The 21317-nt window shown below is 45.4% G+C and overlaps 2 protein-coding genes across 3 annotated transcripts in view; one reads left to right on the forward strand and one right to left on the reverse strand.

The window, feature by feature from the left end:
• LOC143214378 (uncharacterized) overlaps positions 1–12572 on the forward strand; it is a 75769-nt gene extending 63197 nt beyond the window's left edge. Inside the window, exons 6-8 of one of the 2 annotated variants that reach the window (XM_076435381.1) lie at positions 29–4360; positions 4391–9521; positions 10840–12572. In XM_076435381.1, the coding sequence (XP_076291496.1) occupies positions 29–4360; positions 4391–9521; positions 10840–10942 (9566 nt within the window). In that variant the 3' untranslated portion in view covers positions 10943–12572. Of the gene's footprint in view, positions 1–28; positions 9522–10839 lie in introns of both variants that reach the window. The other variant, XM_076435370.1, reaches the window with a different exon arrangement.
• Positions 12573–15422: 2850 nt separating this feature from the next.
• Est-6 (venom carboxylesterase-6) lies at positions 15423–18938 on the reverse strand. Its single transcript, XM_076435424.1, has 8 exons — positions 18729–18938; positions 17831–18122; positions 17241–17438; positions 16992–17170; positions 16544–16712; positions 16134–16469; positions 15697–15820; positions 15423–15595 (listed from the first exon to the last, which is right to left on the reverse strand). Exons 1-8 carry the CDS (start codon positions 18918–18920, stop codon positions 15424–15426), a joined length of 1662 nt encoding a protein of 553 aa, XP_076291539.1. The 5' UTR covers positions 18921–18938; the 3' UTR covers position 15423.
• Between the last annotated feature and the right edge of the window lie 2379 nt (positions 18939–21317).

A 21317-nucleotide genomic window follows, 5' to 3' on the forward strand; every position in this document is an offset into this window, starting at 1 on the left:
CATCTCTATCAACCTTTCCCCTTTACAGAAGACGAAGGCGGCCCAGAAGGTGAACTCACTCCGCTCCCAGGTACCGAAGAATCCTCCGAGGTAGCCATTCCGGAAGCGACAGTGCCAAGTGCAGAGGAAGAAGGAAAGAAGCCTGAAACTCCCGAGACAACGGAGGAAACATTCCCAGGTTTCGATAACGCGATTCCACAGGATCACAAAGAGGGAAGCACCGAAGCTGCGCCGGCTACCGAAGCTGCGCCGGCTACCGAAGCACCGAAAGAAGCGCCTCAAGAGATCACTCCACCCGCAGAAGCTACTCCAGCTTCTGAGGTAACATTGAAGGAGGAAGTTAGCACCGAATCTCCTCTTGCTTCGACGGAATCGAGCCCAGCTGCTAAACCGACTGAACCTGTCGAAGCTGAAGGTCAAGCTACGGAAGCGCCGGCCTTGGAAGAGGCAGGTGCAAAGGCAACTGGAAAGCCAGAAGAGGAAGCTACCACGGAAGCACTTCCAGTAGAACCAGGAACGACTGCACCGGGAGAGAAACTTGAAGAAGTGCAACCAACTGCGGCAGCTATACCTGAACAGGAACAGACCGAAGGAGCGCCGAAAGAAGCAACTGAGAAACCAGGAGAGGAGGTGAAACCATCGGAAGGATTAGAACCGAGTGTCACTGAAGAAGCTCCAAAACCAACGGAAGCAGCGGAAGCGCCAGGTCAAGAGAAGACAGTAACCCCTGAAACCATTCCTGAAGTGTCTACAGAGGGCGAAGAGCAAGTGACGGAAGGAGTTAAAGGTACGGAAGGACCCTCGACATTTGAACCAGAACAGAAAGTAACTACTGAGGCACCGGTCGAAGGTAAACCGAAAGAAGAGGCTGCACCAGCTGCAGAAGTACCTACAGAGAAGCCTGAAGCAGAAACAGCAAGCACGGAAGCAGCACCTAGCAAAGAAGGCCAAGAAACAGTGTCGCCAGTAGTCAGTGTCGAGGGCACTGAACCAAGCATCTCACCTGAGCAACCTGAGGAACAAGTTACGGAAGGAGTGCCTGAAAAGAAACCAGAACTGGAAGTGCACGATCACAGAGTGTCCGAGATGCCTGGAATAGTTCCTAAGAAGGAGGACATGATTCCGACCGAAGGTCCCGCTGTTGAAGAACCAGCTGTAACGGAGAAGATTTTGGAAGAGGAAGGAGCCCCTGAAATACCGACACAAGGTCCAACCGGCATTCCTGTCACGGAACGCGTACCTGGAACCACTGCTGAGGCCACGGAAGCTGTTCCTGAAATGCAGGTAACGGAGGGCTATGTTGATATGAAGCCTCCAGAATTCCACGTGCCTGGTAGCCTGGTTACTGAAGCTCCAGAGAAGGCTCCGACCACGTACCTGCCACCTGCTAAGGAAGAAACAAGCCAAACGCCGGAGGAAGCGGCAGCTACAGTTCCGGTGAGTGAAGAACCGAAGAAACCAGAGACTCCAGAAGTTCCACAAGTTACCGAGATGATCCCAGGTCCAGAGACTGAAGAACCTCAACAGACTCAAGAACCTATAAAACCAACTACACCGGAGGAAGTCAGCACGGAGGCTTCGTCCGAAGTTCCGTCGTTGAAGGAGAGTTCCATCGAGAAAGAACTGCCAACGAAGGGACTTACCTTCGAAGGATCTGAGGAAACATCATCTGAGGAAGTCGGCGGGTCTAGTGAGGAAGCGGAACGACCTAAGCCTGGATCGAGTGAGGAAGAGGAAGTAGTTCAACACCCATCTGAAACACCAGCACCTGTTGCTGAGGAACAGCCAACGGAACAACCCGCCACGCAGGAAGCAGTAACGGAGGGTAAGGGAGCCGCTGAAGCCACGTTGGCTCAAACCACTGAAGCTCCACACGTTGAAGTACCTACAGAAGCTAGTCAAATTCCAGGAGAGGAACCTGTGAGCGAGGGAGAGGAACCTGAACGACCACTGACTGAGAAACCTGGCGAAGAGGCACCTGTACCTCCAGCGACTGAAAAACCAGTAACTGGCGAGGAGATACCTGAAGGTCCAGTGACCGAGAAACCGTTTACTGGAGAAAAGGTACCTGAAGGACAAGTGACTGAGAAGCCCATTCCTGAGGAGGAGCAACCTATATCTACTGTCAAGGCTGCGGAAGGTGAAGCGGAGAGTACCTCACAACTGCCAGTCAGCGAAGAAGCAAGCGAGGAACCTGTTGCTGAAGAGATTCCAAAGGAAACAGCAGCTCCGGAAGTTGAGACATCGCCAGGGCCTGAGGAAGCGGAGAAGGGTGAGAAGTCAACGGAGGGCACTCTGATGGTGGAAGTTCATCCGACAGTAGCTGTGGTTGAAGAAACGAAACCGACGGAAGAGGAATCTTCCGAGCAACCGTCTGTCGAGCAGACTGAGGGACCACTAATCAAAGAACCATCCACTATTGGCATTGAAGAGGAACAGAAGACGGAGAAGCCAATGAAAGAAGAAGCTCATACTGAAGGACCACTAGTAGAAGTGCCATTGACCGAGGAGTCGGTTACTGTAGCAGGCGAACAGGAGACCCAAGCACCGCTCGAGGAACAAAAACCAGTCAAACCTCCAATTTCTGAACGAAAGGAGGACAAAGAGGGTGTGAAGCCACCTGAAGAGTTGCCGAAAGAGGTACCGGAAGGCACTCAGAAGCCATCTCTTGAAGAAGAGACGCCAACTGAGAAGCCTACGGAAGGAGAACTAGTCAGTGAGATGCCCGCTCCAACACAGACTCCGACTGAAGAACAGAAGACCGAGAAGCCCGAGAAAGAGGAGAAACCAGTTGAAGAGCCTGCTGAGGCGGAGAAACCGACGGAAGGACCTACTGAGGCGGAGAAACCGACGGAAGGACCTACTGAGGCAGAGAAACCAACGGAAGGACCTGCTGAGGCAGAGATACCAACGGAAGGACCTACTGAGGTAGAGAAACCGACGGAAGGACCTTCTGAGTTAGAGAAACCGACGGAAGGACCTTCTGAGGCCGAGAAACCAACGGAAGGACCTGCTGAGGCAGAGAGACCAACGGAAGGACCTGCAGAAGCCGAGAAACCATCGGAAGGACCTGCCGAGGCTGAGAAACCGACGGAAGGACCTTCTGAGGCAGAGAAACCGACGGAAGGACCTGCTGAGGCCGAGAAACCAACGGAAGGACCTGCTGAAGCCGAGAAACCGTCGGAAGGACCTTCTGAGGTAGAGGAACCATTTGAAGGACCTACTGAGGCCGAGAAACCAACGGAAGGACCTACTGAGGCTGAGAAGCCAACGGAAGGACCTGCTGAGGCAGAGAAACCAACGGAAGGACCTACTGAGGCAGAGAAACCGACGGAAGGACCTACTGCGGCAGAGAAACCAACGGAAGGACCTACTGAGGCAGCGAAACCGACGGAAGGACCTGCTGAGGCAGAGAAACCAACGGAAGGACCTGCAGAAGCCGAGAAACCATCGGAAGGACCTGCCGAGGCTGAGAAACCGACGGAAGGACCTCCTGAGGCAGAGAAACCGACGGAAGGACCTGCTGAGGCCGAGAATCCAACGGAAGGACCTGCGGCAGCCGAGAAACCAACGGAAGAACCTTCTGAGGCCGAGAAACCAACGGAAGGACTTACTGAGGTAGAGAAACCGACGGAAGGACCTGCTGAGGCAGAAAAACCGACGGAAGGACCTGCTGAGGCCGAGAAACCAACAGAAGGACCTGCGGAAGCCGAGAAACCAACGGAAGGACCTGCTGAGCCAGCGAAACCAACGGAAGGACCTGCGGAAGCCGAGAAACCGACGGAAGGACCTGCGGAAGCCGAGAAACCGACGGAAGGACCTGCTGAAGCAGAGAAACCGACGGAAGGACCTGCTGAGGCAGAGAAACCAACGAAAGGACTTGCTGAGGCCGAGAAACCGACGGAAGGACCTGCTGAGGCAGAGAAACCGACGGAAGGACCTGCTGAGGCAGAGAAACCGACGGAAGGACCTGCAGAAGCCGAGAAACCAACGGAAGAACTTGCTGAGGCCGAGAAACCGACGGAAGGACCTGCGGAAACCGAGAAACCAACAGAAGGACCTGCTGAGGTAGAGAAACCAACCGAAGGACCATCTGAGGAAGAGAAACCAACGGAAGGACCTGCTGAAGCCGAGAAACCAACGGAAGGACCTGCTGAGGCCGAGAAACCAACGGAAGGACCTGCTGAGGCAGAGAAACCAACGGAAGGACCTGCTGAGGCAGAGAAACCAACGGAAGGACCTGCTGAAGCCGAGAAACCGTCGGAAGGACCTTCTGAGGCCGAGAAGCCAACGGAAGGGCCTGCTGAGGCCGAGAAACCGTCGGAAGGACCAGCTGAGGCAGAGAAACCAACGGAAGGACCTGCTGAGGTCGAGAAACCATCGGAAGGACCTGCTGAGGTCGAGAAACCATCGGAAGGACCTGCTGAGGCAGAGAAGCCAACTGAGGAACCCGTGGAAGCACCTATATCATCTGAAGAACCTACAGAAGAACTTCCTGTTGAGAAAGAAAAGCCAACTGAAGCGAGTACCGAAGGAGCACCACTTGAAGAAGGTAAAGTTCCCACAGAAGAGACGCCAACTGAAAAGGTACTAGAGGAAGGACAAGCAACTGAACAACCTATCAAAGGACAAAAACCCATTGAAGAAAAGTTGGCAACTGAAATGCCCATGGCAGAAGAGGAAGTAACTAAGGCTGAAGTAGAGCCATCTGAAAAGCCTGTAGAACAAGAAAAACCGACTGAAGGTCCGTTTGAAAAAGAAAAGCCTGAAGAAGAGAAACCAACTGAGAAATCTGTCTCAGAAGGTGAGCCAACGAAACCCTCGATTGAGGAAGAGAAGCCGAGTGAGCAACCTCCTTCGGAAGAAGCAACAGTCCCAGAACAGAAACCAACTGAGAAATCGGTTGAGGAAGGACCCACTGAGCAGCCTGCGGAACATGAGAAGCCAAGCGAAATTACACCTCAGGAGATTTCCACGGAAGGTCCATCTGCTGAACAGCCATCTGAAGGTGTAGAACCTACGGCACCTACGGAAGCTCCCATCGCGGAAGAAACGGCTAGCCCAGCTGTACCTAAAGAACCTGAAACGTCAACTGAAATCTCAAAGGGAATACCTGAATCTTCCACGGCCATTGCTGAAGGAACAGTTTCGCCCACTGAAGAAGCGCACACTGCTGCCCCAGAAGTGAAACTCAGCGAAGCTCCTATCCCCTCTGAAGAGTCCACTGAAGCTGCGAAAACAACTCCGGAATATGAAGCAACTCAACTTCCAAAAGAAATTACTCAGAAACCAGAAGTACCAGGCGAAACTACAACGGCAGCTGCTTTACCAGAAGAATCAACCAAAGGTGAAGCACCACAGAAGGCTGAAGAGCCTTCCACTGAAGCAGGTCCTGAAGCATCGACGGAAGCAGCCGCGTTGCCGGTTGAAGGATCGAAGGCTCCCGTTCCCGAAGAAGCTGCGACAGAAGGAACTCCGAAAGAAGCTACCACGATCCAACTTCCAACCGAGAAGGAAACGCAAGCACCAGGTGAAGAGAAGGTTCCGGAGGTACCTACTTTGGAACCAGGTAAACCGGAAGGAGAACCCACACCACAACCCGCAGTGTCACCAAAAGAAACTACCGAACAGGTCGAACAGTCTACGATGGCTGCCGAGATGCCTCAAGAAGAAGCGACTCAGGAATACCCAACGGCTAGACCAGCAGAAATTCCAGGAGAAGGCAACTGTCTCGTGGAAGGACAGTCTTACAGCAACAACTCTGCCGTTCCTCCCGCAAATCCCTGCCAACTTAAGTGTCGTTGCATCAGCAGCATTATACAGTGCGATCTTGTTGAGTGTCCTCCGCCGCCGAGCCAACTGTCCAACTGCATGCCGATGCACGCTGGAAAAGACACTTGCTGTCCAATGTACACTTGCGATTCGACACCACCTGGGACACTGGAGTCCGGTAGCCACAGGGTCGAACCTGAAACGCCTAAATACGAAACAGAAGCCCCGATCCAGGAGGTGACAAAGGCACCTGTCGAGGGAGCGAAGGAACAGGAGGAAACAACTGTACCTGGAGTAAAGGAGGAAGCTCAAACTACACCTAAGCCTGTCGAAACTGAAACCGCACAACCGGCTACCGAACCTGCTAAAGTATCCGAAGAAGAACCTGCTGGCACCGAGGCTCCTCAAATAGAGGTTTCTAGTCAGGCTCCTTCAGAGCTACCGAAAGAAACGCCAGTGGTACCTATTGTCGAAGAACAGGAAGTAACTAAGGTACCGTCCACTGAACAACCAATAGAAGGTCTGGAGGAAACGATTTCCAGCGAAGAACCGGTAGCTGTTACAACCGAGACTGTTCAGGAGGAACAAACATCCGCAGGAACTGTGAAAGAGGCTGCACCTACCACTGTGAAACCAGCCGGTGAAGAACCGTCAGAAGAAGAGCAGAAACCTGTGACGGGTGAGGAAGCCACTGTTTCTTCCGCAGTCCCTGAGGAAGGTGTGAGCAAAGAACCTGAGGTATCGAGTGCAACGGAAGAGGCTCAACCGCCGGTGACCACAGTGGAAGAAACTACTCCTGAATTAGAGGCGCAACCTGAGAAACCTGTTGTGGAAGAACCTAGTCCAGCTGAAGAAGCGAAGCCAGCTGAAGAAGCTAAGCCAACTGAACAAGCTACGCCAGCTGAAGAAGCTAAGCCAACTGAACAAGCTACGCCAGCTGAAGAAGCTAAGCCAACTGAACAAGCTACACCAGCCGAACAAGCTACACCAGCTGAAGAAGCTAAACCAGCCGAGGAAGTTAAGCCAGCTGAAGAAGAACAACCTGAACAACCGACACCAGAAGGCGAATTACAGACTGCTCGACCAGCTGAGGCTGAAACCGAAGGACCATCTCCAACTGTTCAAGATTATACGCCAGGTGTGAAAACAGGAGAAGAAGCGCAAACTACTGAACCTGCAATTAAGCCTGAAGAAGAAGCAACATCCACGAAAGCCCCTGTATCCGAAGAAGCCACTACTCCTGGTGTAGTCAAGGAAGAGCCACTCAGTACCGAAGCTACCGAGAAACCAGTTCCATCTGAAGAAGAGCAAACGAAACCAACGGAAATCGCACAGCCTGCGGTGCCTTCCGAGGAGGAGCAAACCAAAGAACCATCTGTGACTGAAGGCGGAGCTAAAGGAACTACGGAAGGTGTCGAAGAGCCTACGGAAGTGTCCACGCAACAACCAGAGAAGTTACCCGAGGAACAGGTACCAAGTTCTACTGAGGCTGCTAAAGCTGAAACTGAACACCCCGCTGAACCTCAAGCAACGACAGAAAAGGAAGAAGCTGCTCCAGGACCTGTACCCGAGGAACAGCAGACCGAGAAGGCTCCATCTGTGGAGGAACAAACTTCTGAGCCGGTCTCGCCTGTCGTAGAGGAAATCACACCAGCAATCGTACCTCAAGAAACAACTGCTGCCCCCGAAGCTGTCACTACGAAAGAAGTCCCTGCACCTAGTCTACCTGATGAAGGAACCAAACAACCTGCCGAGGAAGCGACTGTGCCCACTGAAGGTGTCCAGGAGCAACCAACTACCGAAGCAGCTGCTGGTCCAATCGAAGAGCAAACACCATCCGAGAAAGTAGTCACAGAAACACCAGCTCCGGAACAAGTATCGGAAGGACAAGCGACGGCACTTCCTGGCCTCCGAGAAGGAACTGAACCACCAATCAAACAAGAAACCATTGCACCAGTTGAAGCGGAACAAAAGCCTGAAGAGGAAACTCAGAAACCAATTGTCGAAGAGGGTGTAACACCTACCGTGGCAACCGAGGCTGTTACCGAAGCTAAACCAGAACAAGCTAGCGAAGCTACATCTCCTGCTGCAGAAACTGGTTCAACGCCGGCACCGGAAGGTTCCTCGATATCGCCCGAACCGGAAGCGGAAGAACAGAAACCTGTCACCGAGGCTGAGGGTGTGACTGAAGAGAAGGTTACAGCTGCTCCAGGTGAAGTTAGTCCAACTGAAGAAGTTACGAAACCATCGGAGGAAGGCGTGCCTCAAACATCTCAACCTACGGAAGTTGCTTCGGAAGCACCAGTCGAGAAAGAAACAGGCAAACCATTAGAAGAACCGGCTACTCCGGCTGCTGAGGCTCCAGAGGTGACTGAACCTGCTTCAGAGGCGCCTGAGGTTAGTCCAACCGAGACACCATTGAAACAGATTCCAACCGAAGCAGGACAAGAGCTTCCTGAAGAACCAGTGAAGCCGACTGAAGGTCCCGCACCTGAAACACCAGAACCCCAACTGCCAGAGAAAGAGATACCGTCAACCCCTGCTGAGAAAGAAGCAACGGAAATTCCTGAGGAGACACCATCGACTGAAGCTCCTGTAAAGATTGCTCCAACCGAAGGAGTTCCCGAGAAGGAAATTCCAGCGGAAGGCGAGGCAACTACCGCTGCAATACCAGAGAAAGAACTTCCTGGCGAGAGTACTGAAGTTGGCCAGCCTACCCAAGCACCTGAGGCGGTTGAACCGGAAGCGACCGAGAAGACAGAACCAAAAGAACCGACTGGAGCGCCGCAAGAAGGCGGTTTTGAACCGGAAACCGAGGGACCAGCGGTCGTTCCTGCAGAAGAAGAGACACCACGGCCAGAAGAAGAGACGCCACAGACTACGCAAACACCTCTGATTAAGGATATTAGTGTGACTGAACCTTCTCCAGGAGAAGAGCAGCCATCCAAACCTTCAGTTACTGAAGAAAAGTTAGAAGAACCAAGCACGCCCGCAGCTGTACCCGAGGAAACACCTTCTCCTGGAGAAAAACCGTCGCCGGCCGAAGGTACGGAAGCTCCAGCAACGCCTGAAGAGCCGGAACTTCCAACGCAGGAAGTTACGCCGAGCCAGGCACCAGAGGAACCCCAACCCGTCACAGAACCCGGAGTAACTCCAGTAGCTGCGGAAACACCGGAACCGCCACAAGAAACACCGGAACCGCCAGCAGAAACACCGGAACTGCCAGCGGAAACACCGGAACTGCCAGCTGAACCGTCCACGGAAGCTCCGGATCATAAGATCACCGCAGAGCCAATAATTCCTGAGATGCCAACGACTCCCTGGCTTCCGGAGTACCCCGACGAGCCAGATCCAGGCGAAGAGGATATTTATGGACCGGGCACCTGCCGATACGGCGGCAAAGTCTATGTATCAGCGCAACAGATACCCAGAGAAGACCCATGCGACTTCTGCTTCTGCTTTAGAAGCGACATTATCTGCCTCCAACAGAGTTGCCCGCCACCGATTCGCGGCTGCCACGAAGAACCAATCAGCGGCTTCTGTTGCCCAAGATACGAGTGTCCTGTCTCGATGGCCACATCGCTGAACATCACCACAACCACGACTACCACTACCACCACGTTACCTCCACACTTCCACGCTCACGCGTACAAGGGAGCCGCGAAACGAAGCGGTTGTCAAATCCGCGGGAAAGCGTACCGCGTTGGAGAAGTCATTAGGTCCGCATCCGGACCTTGTCTTCAGTGCACGTAAGTTGGCCCGGATTTTTAATCAGAGACTCCGCGAGATTAGGGAGATTTAGTCAGTTGTGTTCAATGTTACTGCACTTGTCGATTCCTTAGAAATTCCTGAGACTAATTTTTGTTGTTCTTTAGGCACTTGTGTCTGATCGTAATGTAAATGCACTTGTCAATAACTTGGAGACTTTTCAGACTGATTTTTATTGAGCCATAAGTACTTGTGTGTAATTAGCAAGACTTAGTTGCTTGTGTTCAATCTAACTGCACTTCTCAATACCTTAGAAATTCCTGGGATTGATTTTTGTTGTCCTTCAGGCACTTGTGTCTGATCGCAATCTAAATGCACTTGTCAATAGCTTGGAAACTTTTCAGACTGATTTTTATTGAGCCTTAAGTACTTGTGGTAATTAGCAAGACTTAGTTGGTTGTGTTCAATCTAACTGCACTTCTCAATACCTTAGACTTTAGACTCTAAAGCTGAGAGATTCCTGAGACTGATTTTTATTGAGCTTTAAGCACTTAAAACGCAACAGCAATTTGTGAATAGCTTGAAAATTGAACGTTATTTCAATTCAACCTAACTGAATCAATAATTTATTGATTATGGGCGATGTTAGTTACACGTTCCTCCTGTTTCATACCATGGTTTCTGATGAGATTAAACATTTAAGGATGTTCTGGAGGTATATAAAAACGCAACAAAATTTTTGAAAATTTGACAAGATATAATTCCTACTAAATTAATGCAATTACCAAAGTGTTTTAACACGTCTTCTTATGGAGAATTCATAAAATTCCACTTCAAACCCTATTTAAACCTTGAAAAAACGCAACTAGAAACTCCAGTTTTTTTAATTATATGTAGTAAAAATTATGTATTTAATTATGTTCAAAATTTATTAGGATTCACTAAACAGTTACAGAGCAAAAAAATTATAAACTGTTACAAAACGTCAAATTTATCGTGTTGCCATTGTTATTTGTCGTATTTATTATCTTGTGGTTCAAATAAGAGGGTACAATTATTCATAAAAGTCACTTACAATATTTTTATAATATGAAGACAATTTGATTAAAAAATAAATATAACATGAAATTCACTAATTAAACGAAAGCTTTTTAAATTAATCTATTTTTTAAATGCAAAATATACTCATGAATGAGACTTTCATTGCCAATATATTGATGGATTTCGAATTTCTTGTACTTTTGTCTCCCGTTGTACCTCCAGAACACATCCTTAATCTAAATTGTTTAATCCAATCTGTCTCCGTGAATTCTCCGGAAGCTGGGAAAGGCGGACGATTAATTGACCTTCGAATTTCAGTTGCGGAGGCGATGGAAACATGAAGTGCGAGCCGCTGGTGTGCAGCGCGGAGCCGATGCTGAGGCAGATGATCGCAGCAGCCACAAGCAGAAGGAGGAGATGAGCCGGCGAACACGATCCCGGGGATCTGCCGACGAAGAGTAGACACGAGGAAGAAGCCTAGAGGAGGAGCAGTGTTGTATAAAAGTGAATTTAAACGAATATTCTAAACTATCGAAATGTCGCAGGATCACAGACAATAATTGTGCTTCGGCGAACACGAACTGAGTGGCCAAAACGTAAACGTTTATATTATAATATTATATTATGTTATATAAAGAAAGAAACAAGCAGGAGGGAGGAAAGAGAGATAGGAAATAAGGATAGAGCACGCGAGAAAGAGAGAGCGAGAGAGAGAGAGCGAGTGAGCGAGAAGTATGTCGATCGGGCCGGTGAAACGGAAGAAAGGAACTTTGTAAAAAAAAGAAAAAATGAGGAAAAACGAAAAAAGATAATGGAATTTAGCTGCGAGGCTCGTTTCTGGTGCCAAACGTGTGACGGAACGAAAGGAACCGGTGGAACGGGAGACGGGATAGTGAAGAATATTTCGTGATAGTTCCACGTGTCCCACGCCATTTTTTTGTACGAGTAGAAACGACGGTCGCGGGGGAGAAAGAGGAAAATGAATGGGAAAATTGTTGCCGAACGTACGAGACTTATGACTGTGCCTTCGTCAGTGCTGAAAGAAACAGCGGCACTACTTTCGTTTCGTGGCAGCGAATCGGCGCCGATTTCGGCCACGATCGTCGTCGTTCAGAGTTTCGCTGCCCCCCGGGGAAATCGTCATTAGGATTTATAACGCGTAGACGAACGATAAAAAAGGAAAAAAAACATAAATTGGTGAAGGGTAAAACAAACGGTACGCAAATCGGTCCCGGCGAACCAAAAGGATAAAACCACGGTGGGAAAACGGAGAAAAAAATATGCGATTGGTACAGGTCGAACAATTTCACGACGATTTCCCGCACGCGCAGTGGACGTTGTAACAGCAGCCCGCGATCGTGCGAGGGAGAATCGGCGAAGTGGTCTTTTGAAATGAGCAGAGAGAGAGAGAAAAGAAGAGGAGGAGCAAGACTCCGCTCGATTCCCTCGTACGATCGAGCGTGCCCAAGCGTCCGGAGAATTTTCGTTGCTCTTATAACGCCGCTGCTCGGAAACTCGGAACAGCGACGATCCACGGCGATCCGTCGCGCGATCGACGCAGATCCAGACCGTTCTCTGGCCGTCGGTCGTTTTTACTCTCCACGTGTTTTTCACTTCACCTTGCTTCCTCGAGCTGGCTATATTTTCTTCCAGCGATCGTCTTCCTGCGTTGCTCGCGCGACGAACGAAATCGCTCTTATCGCGACCGATATAATAATTATCCCCGTGCAATAAACTTGATCGCGTTCGGGTGCGCGTGCGTGCGTGTTGTGTGCATGATACATTTATATGTTGATAGAGAGTTGGGAAGAGGAATAAGCGAAACGCGGTGAAGACACGAGAGAAAAACAAAAGAGAACAGAGAAAGAAAGCACAGAGAGAAAGAAAGAAAGAAAAGACACGACGAAAGGTACGCGTATCTCAAAGCTCAAACAGCGGCTCGCGCGGAGGACCAATCGCGAAATTGCTTCTCCGGCGAGCTGGCGTCATTATATATATATACACACAAATATATATATAAATATAAATATATACATTTATACGATTCTTTATATGCACTGTACCCTCCTAATAATTAATTACTTGGAAAACGATGTTCGACGCGTTCGTACGAAAGGTGTAAACTGTACGCGATCATCGTGGGCCCACGCCCGTTGTTCCTCCAGTCTCGAAGTGTCGCGTGCCGAGTCCGATCGGATTATCATAATTGATCCGGTGTACCCGCCAGAGCGCACCCACGACACCCCGGAGTTATCAGTGAAACAGTCAATTAATCTGATATACTATCCGCCATGTCGAGTACACGCACACTTCCCGGGGGACGGGGACGGGCGAGAAGCCGTGAAAACGGGGGCGGGTGCGAAGAAAACGTCACGCTTCGAGACTTCGGGACACCAGACGGAGAATAAACGGGGGCCCCCGTACACACGTTTTTCTTTTTCTAGGTGTAATCGAATCGAAACCGTATTATCGTCGCACGAAATACTGCGCATACTGTCTGTATTTATGATTCGGATGACGACGACGAGCCCAACCGCTGTCTTCCAGATAGCACCGAGGACAGCCTCCTCACCTTTTTTCTCACCGTTCTTTTTTCTTCTATATTTTTTTTTTCTTTGTAACACAACCACCGTGTCTCTCCTCGCGGACGAGACTTTACGACGACGGCGATAAAACGCGATAAATCGCGCGGAGAACGATAACGAAACCGTGACAATTGCATACGAAACACGACGGCGACTCGATCGTGATACAAGCGGCCATATTGTTACCCGTCACTGTCTCGAGGATCCATTTTTCTCTTTTTCTTTTTTTTTTGCGTACACCCACGTCGATAATAAAGCTGATGAAACGTTTCTTGGAAACACCGTTCGATCCCGTTCTCGTATCTGTCTTTTGTTTTTAGAGGAGAAGCTTTAACATTTCGATTTTCGATCGATCCTCGCTTGCCAAATCGGTTGGTGGCCTCCGAGACCGTTCGATCGAGAGATAAACTTTCTCGAGGATGATTTTACAGAAGCATTTATAGTCTATTTTTTACCGTTGACACAGTGACTTTGCTCTGTGCCCCCGTCCCTACCCGCCCCTGAACGCCTTTGTATATTTACCACCCTCATCACCCCCGAGATAACTCGGATATGCTCAGAACCGTACGCGGAGACGCGGCAAATTCTTTCCAAAACAGTTTCCTTCGAAATGGCATATTCTTGGCAAATCCAACGCTGTTACATTCTAGTTACCAACGCACACGAAAGGGCTTCCCCCGGATTCGCGAATCACAAAACCACGAACACAACCCCCGTTAATCGCGCACTTCCATTCGATCGACTGGATCGTGATTAAGGTACTTACTTAATCGAATCGGTTCTTCCCAGGCTAACGATGCCGGCAATTTAGTCGAGAGCCTAAAAAAATATTTATATCGTAATTAATCCGCAAAAACCACTCATAGCGATAGTGTACTGAAAGTAATCGAGTATCGGAATGTTACGCCGCTACGTTTATATGATATACATGTAACACTAGCGTAAGATGTATTAATTATGGTGAATACATAGGATGCATGTAATTAATTAACGACGATCACCACAAGTGGGCGCTGTGTTGACGAAACCCATCCGACTTCGTCAACACGGCGATCCATACGCGACTTCATACGAGATATAATATTTATATAAAGACAACATACTTTATATAAATATAATATATTAATATAAATATATACATGAACGTAATGTAATATTTATGCACAGAATGACCAATTTTCATCTGATGCCAATAGTCTTCGGGCAAACAGTGTCCACCGACGAATATAATTTAATACTGAACCGCGGGAGAGCTGAGCGGATTAAAATTGATCATGCTGTGAATAGCGAATCCAATATGGCGCTCAGTACGCGAATATACTCGATGCTCGTGATGGATTTTTCTTTTTCAGACGATTTTCTTTTCTTCCGTTTTTTTTTCTTTCTTCTCTTTCTCCGAATTTTTCTTCTCTTTCCTGTATCCTTAATGTTCGATCTACAAACACAGTAAGAGTTATCCCGCCCCACCCCCCCTTTTTTTTTATTCTCAACATAATCCGTTATCGTTTGACGCGTATAATAATAATATGTGATACACGAAGAAACGAGCGAGCCGGGAATATTCTCGGTGGTACCGACTGTATGGAAGTAGGCTAGTTTTTTGACAGTACGTGCTAGTATAAAGTGTCCTTTTATATGAATAAACGATTTTGTATGTCAAAGCCATGCATATCCCTTCTAATTCCTGCTCTCCCTTCGCCGCGTAAACGGGAATACAAGTCTGCGGGCTGTGGAACTCTTTTATTCGATAATTATTTAAGTGAAAAGAATTTTTAATATACCACGTTTTTAAAACGGATTAAAAAGTATAAAATAATTTTTCCTAGCCCCGTACAGATAAACTAAGATTTCTTGAAAAAATGTTTCAGACAAAAGTTTCTTGTTTTATCGCATAGAATCCGAATCCGTAATAAAAAATATCATGTTCCAATTAAAAAATGTAACTTCCGGTCTCAATCACCTATTTCCGGCCGAAACCGGAAGTTAAAAATATCACCATTTGATACAGCACATCTGATTTATAAAAGAAACACTTTGAATTTTTGAAAATAAACTATTTTCTAGATTATAAATGGGTGGTAGGGGTGGTCTGAGACACCCTGGTATAAGTGCCACAAAAGTATAAATAATTTAGATAATATTGATGATCGCGATAATCGAATCATAAGACTCCAACGAAATTTAAAAATGAAATATGATATGCAGGAGTTATTTTCTGAACTTACGAGAATAAATTACTCAAAACTGCAAGCATTTAATGCTTTTTTAAATCTACAATCTCAAAAAAAAATTTAATTTTAGATAAAGAGTATTACAGTTAGTTCTCATCAAAATCAATTGTGCTCCAGAAACTGGATTCTGCAAAGTTGTTGCTCGAATCCATACGTGTATCCAATGGTAGTAGACCCTTTCTCCCTATTCTCAAATAACTGAATTTTTCGCTACTAGCATCCAGTTGCGTCCATTTAGAAAGTCCAACTTTCGGTGTACTGAAACGTTCGAATAAAAAGAATTGAATGTTAATTCAAATGTTAATTTAAATGTAATTGCAAAAGAAACCCTTGAAAACTAAATAGAGCATTTCACGTACCCCTTAATTGCAAACGAAGTGTACAAATCAATCAGATTATTCTGCATCATTGTATCCAGCAACTTTTTAGTGTTTGACAATACTGGATCAAGGACAAGGGCAACATCGTCACCATGGCAAACACCTAATCAAAGAATAAGAAATAATGATACCTGAGAACATACATCTACAGGATATTTAAAAGAGTATATATTAAAAAATGATCTAAGCCTGTAAAAATCTAAACAGACAAAAATTAAGGACCTCAGTGCAAGAACCAGGCAAGTCCATTTTTCAGTAAAATTATACACATTGAAATTCTACATGGAATGTTACCAAGTTCTACACAGAATTCGATTTTTGCACCGAGGTCTTTAAATTCCCAATGAATCGTTTAAATTCCTCTAAAAGATTAAGGAACGAGAGGTAAATCGGTAAGATATTGCGAAAACAAATACCAAAATCTTTAGTCGACTGGCTAATCGACTCGCTCACGCTGCGTGCAGCTCTGTACGAGTAATAGTAAGTCCACACCGGGCTTTTATTAACTTTCGCCTGCAGTTTCGCAGCTTTTTCGAAGTTAACTGCGAACAGCCTGTCGCCGATCATGCGAATCAAAGGCTCCACATTGTCGCTGGAGATCTGTTTCGATTGCAGATAGTGTTCGCGAACTAGTTCCGCCACTTTGTTTTGCTGATTAAGCGGTACCGTGTCGTTGTAATTCAGTAAATACGGTGCGATATATAGCCAATTGTCATTCAGCTGTTCCAACAAAACGTCATTCGCCACGAATTCTGCGAAAGCAAGACGCCTTTTTTACGTTCAGAGTGAGATAAGATTACGAGTTTCGTCGCGGAGATAAAATCACCTGCTCCAGGAAACAGGCCCTCCTCGGTAACGACGCCGGAGATCCATGGGACATCCAGCAGATCGCCTCTATTCATGATTTCTATGGGGGAAGCATTGATGAACGGACGCGGACACTTTTGTCGCTCGACTACTGGGCCGAAGGGTGCTATGGGATTGGACAACCAACCCTGGAATTAGAAAAATATGTTCACTTTGCTTATTTTCATGGAATGATACAATTCATTTGTCCATTGTCAATTAACCCTTTGCGATTTTTCAGGCCCTATATCTCGGAACCTACTAATGTTGGAAAATTAATGTTTTGTCAATATTGAGACATGATAGCATTTAACAAGTGTGCGAAATTACATCGCTCCATCTGCCTCCAGTGCCGAGTTATAAGCCTCTAAAAAATGGCTAAGTTGTTTCGTGTAAAAGGAGATAGTGTAAATTTTTATGAACTCTACCAAAAAGTGAGCAACAGTTTCTGATATATTTCGCGCCGGTCGGTCACGCAAGCATTCCACCAATTTATCTGATGAGCTTGTGGGACAATCAAGTAGAGCACCTAATTGTTTAGCCTTCTCTGGTGCCCGTTTGGTTTGTGGCCAGGGATCGAGTGCAACACCACTTATCGATATTCCTCCTACGCAATAAAAACACAAATGAAAGTTTCTTTAGAAGCTTACTATGAACTTTGTATTACAGCGACGTACTATGGAAGAGTCCAGCGCTAAGAGGTGACATGTAATGATAGTGGACACTTGCAGCACCAGCATCCACGCCAAAGATAGTGACACTCCTAGGATCTCCACCGAAAAATCCAATATTGTCCGACACCCATCGCAAAGCCATCCTCTGATCCTTCAGTCCCATATTTCCCGGAACAATTCGATCACCAGTGCTAAGAAATCCTTAAGAAAATTTCTTTTATCATTTTTCGATACACATTCGAACATCTTTTATTAATTTCGGAAACGATCTTTGTAGACTGCGGATCATAGTATGCATTTCTGAGAGGATGAAACAGATTCAAAGAATTAGAAAATATAGAGTGCAGATTTTTATGCATTCATGAAATTAGTTGGGTCAAATTGCATACAACAGTGAAAGATGAGCAAAATTTAAGAATATTGTAATGTTGATTTTAATGCCACAAAATCATTAAGGGACGAAATAAATTATCATTTTTATTTTGCATAAAAATCCGCAGTCTACACATAACATATTGAAACTATTAAAGTGAGAAGTAAATTCCTGTTCGATTCACGCGTGTTGCAATTATTATTCGAGACACTAAGCTTACCAAATGGGCCCAATCGGTAGTTGATAGTGACCAGAACAATATTACGATTCATTAATCGAGTCTCGGACACTTCGTTACCACTAGAATACTGGAAGGCACCACCAGGAATCCATACCATCACTGGCAACGTCGGCTTCGTAATCAATTGTTGTCGCGCGTAAACATTTAAATATAAACAATCCTCATCGCCCACAACTTTATACCCATCCTCTGTCGATCGATATTGCATGCAAACGGAACTCTTTTGCGTAGCGTCCAATTCCTGTTGCCATCTTCTTGCTGATTTAGGGGGCTACGAAATAATAATACTTTTGGTCAGTTCAAAAATGGCACAACTTCATTAAAAAAGATAAAGTTATAACAAGACATGGAATAACCAAATGAAGATCAAATAAAATGAAACCGTACGAAGTGGATGAAGGATAGAAATAAAGTTGAACTGTAAGAAATAGGTGAAAATAAAATAAAATGAAAAACGGTAAATACTCAAGCGATGCAGAATATTTCAATTTTGCATAATGATCAACAGTTTAGTTACGGCATGCTCTCTCTTATCAATGCTTGTATTTTATTAAATCCTTGCCGGATATTAACGAGTCACGCTCGGCATGCAGATATCATACAAAGTCCAAAAAATACGAATATTACGGTGTTTCGTTCTAATGAAATAAATTTTTATTCGCTTGTAGTGAATATTTAATAATTAAGGCACATGTAGCCGTACAAAAAATATTAATTTTCTATTCTCTTCTTACACATTTTTGGGGATAAAAACGTTTTAATCACTGTAAGTGTAATTAAATACTGAATACAGTGTAAAATAGATCGTGTACATAGAAAAGGACAGCGCGTGTAAATCTAAATCTCCTAGTGAATAATAAATGTTTGATTTACGTACTCGAAACCGTAGTGTTTTGACAGGTGGTCGCGCATAAGGGATGCCTTCATAAGCTTCGTATTTGAGGAGCAAACTGGACCTACGAACTTCACCCACCACTGGCCCCAATAGTGTACTAACTCTTGGTGGCTGCACAGCTTGAACAGACCAATCTACGAAACCAAGTAGCAAAAGTATAATTGATAACTTCATCGTGATTACATTAGCACTAAAGAAGTTCGTCATTTACCGTCTAGCTTTTATAGTCCTTCTGAAAGCAGCTGTTCATGCGCCAAGATTTGCAGTGCACAATCTTCCAGAAATAACTAATAAATCATCGAACACAAAGAAATGCGACGAGAAAAATGAATGAACGTATTACCGTTTGTCTCGTGAGCACAATGTACTACTCGGGTATCCGATCTTATCTCTAAATTTATTATCGAGCAAATAACAGTACAGTGCAATAGAATTTAGGATATTAAGGTATTAAATTCGGTAAAGCATTCTGCATAATTCTTGCAACTTTGCTTATGCAAGATCACATAATCAGTGAAAATGAGAAGAAGAGAGACTTTATGGATTTATGAGAAAAGTGGGTAGCTGTAATTGAGAAAAGCAAAAATATTGGAAGAATTGATGGGTATCGATACATTATTTCAACCTATTCAAGTTGTTAAGGGAGAAAAACATTCTTGAATGGTTCCTGTTTCTTGCAACAGATCCAGACAATTTTTATTTTGAATAAAGATCCACAGTCTAGTCATTACGTTTCGCTGCACTATTCTAAGAATTAGCAACAATTTTCATGATAATAGAAATGTTTGCCAGTTTGCCGACTTTATGAATCGCGTCGATGATAACAATTTAATCCACTTAAATCTAGAAAATTTCACAGTAGGTTCTATTCTATTTATTCTACTTATACCAAGAGCTATGAGTTAGCAGAATAGAATAGTTTGCTCTTGTCTTCTTTGTCATTTGTAGTGTAGTTGTACCTACAATAACATAAAAATACTTTATCGAACGTATACAAATTTGTAGTATCTATTATAAGACCATACATAATATTTGGTTTAAAAAAGAAATAAAAAATTGTGCTACACGATAGTATTGTACATATTTTAAATTTAAAATTGGTACCTTCCTAAGAAAATATATATGCCTCGAGAACCAAATATTGTACAACAAATATAACATATGTTTTTAATTTTAATTCCTTAAGGTTATTTATCGTGATACCCTTAAATGATTTTATATATTATCAAACGCATTTATAAATAAATAATTTGTTCTACATATATAGAAAAAACAAGGTCTGTGGCGCCATCTATACGTAACCGACAACATTGATGACCGCAGACTGCCAGCCCACCGACGAGATACTATCACAGACGAGATAGGCGGGCGCGACGGGCGCGGAGATAACGTGGAACTTACAGTGATCTGAAATACCACATCGCTAAAAGTTCTACCAACGACGAGATACTCGTCAAGTAGAAGAAGAATGATATAGTATTTACCCATTATATGTAGTATTTACCCATGTAATTGCCTTATAATACTATCACCGACGAAATACTATCCCGTCTCTTTACCTAAATAGAACCAGACGATATATGACATTGTTCACGCCCGGGGCAAATCAACTTGGATAATACATATATTCTGATCTGAATGAAGGTAAAATTGCAAAATGTTATGGAAGACAATAGGTATAGGGATAGAATTTATTGAAAAATCAACATATTTATTAAATGTGCAGCTATTAGCTCGATATTATCCTTTATTCATAAGACACTAAAAGTTCTTACGAATAGAGGATAATACCGATTGCCCAGGTCTCACCACGAGGAGGTTGCTGCACGAGAGACCCGAAAGGGAGTCAGAACGAATGCAATATTCCTTCTGGCTCCCTTTCTTACAACAACGCTACATAATCTTAATAACTAACGCACGCAAGTCGAGCAATTATTGTGGAGCAAAAGGTGTGAATCGGAGAAGAAGTCTCCGATTCACGGGGGATCAAAGGCGAATCAGGCAGAAGGCTCTGATTCTATCAAAGTGACAAACAAGCAGAAGGCTCCGGTTCGAAGGTGACGCGGCGCGTACAATGTTTGCAGCCCATCTCCGGCCAGAGCCGATACCCGACGTGTCCTCACCAAGAGGAATGGACAGTGAGAAGTGTTCAAACGTAACACCATCTCTCTGCCAACTACCTGCCACCAGGCAACGCAATGCATTGAGGTAACGTGGGTAGGATGACGAACAGAGAATTTCTCTGCCATTTAATTTTTACGTCAAAATAGGCAATAAAACTCGACATACAGAATAACTTTTAAACCATGAATATTCGCACGCATTAATTTATTCAAAATAATACTATGAGACATTTATTGATTCTAGCTAATTAATGTTTATAATAATTCCTTTTGCCAACGATGAGGACAAGCACTCCCTTGTCCACCTTGCCATTTAATTTTGTACAGTAAAGTCTTTTCAACATATTTCTGTTCTCACAGATCGATTCCTGGAACATTTATGTATAAAAAAGTGTAAGGTAATAATTCTCGTTTATGAAATATTTTGAAATTACAAATTGAGGTGTCT

Source organism: Lasioglossum baleicum, chromosome 1 (genome assembly GCF_051020765.1).
Source record: "Lasioglossum baleicum chromosome 1, iyLasBale1, whole genome shotgun sequence".
NCBI classification, from domain to species: domain Eukaryota; kingdom Metazoa; phylum Arthropoda; class Insecta; order Hymenoptera; family Halictidae; genus Lasioglossum; species Lasioglossum baleicum.

Bases quoted from the DNA above. Each gene is read 5' to 3' on its own strand.
- Est-6 (XM_076435424.1), bottom strand. From the start codon at position 18,920: ATGAAGTTATCAATTATACTTTTGCTACTTGGTTTCGTAGATTGGTCT. The intron at 18,123-18,728 runs GTACGTAAATCA...ATTATTTCGTAG, and splicing joins TCAAAACACTACGGTTTCGA to CCCCCTAAATCAGCAAGAAG. The intron at 16,470-16,543 runs GTGATTTTATCT...TTGCTTTCGCAG, and splicing joins GGGCCTGTTTCCTGGAGCAG to AATTCGTGGCGAATGACGTT.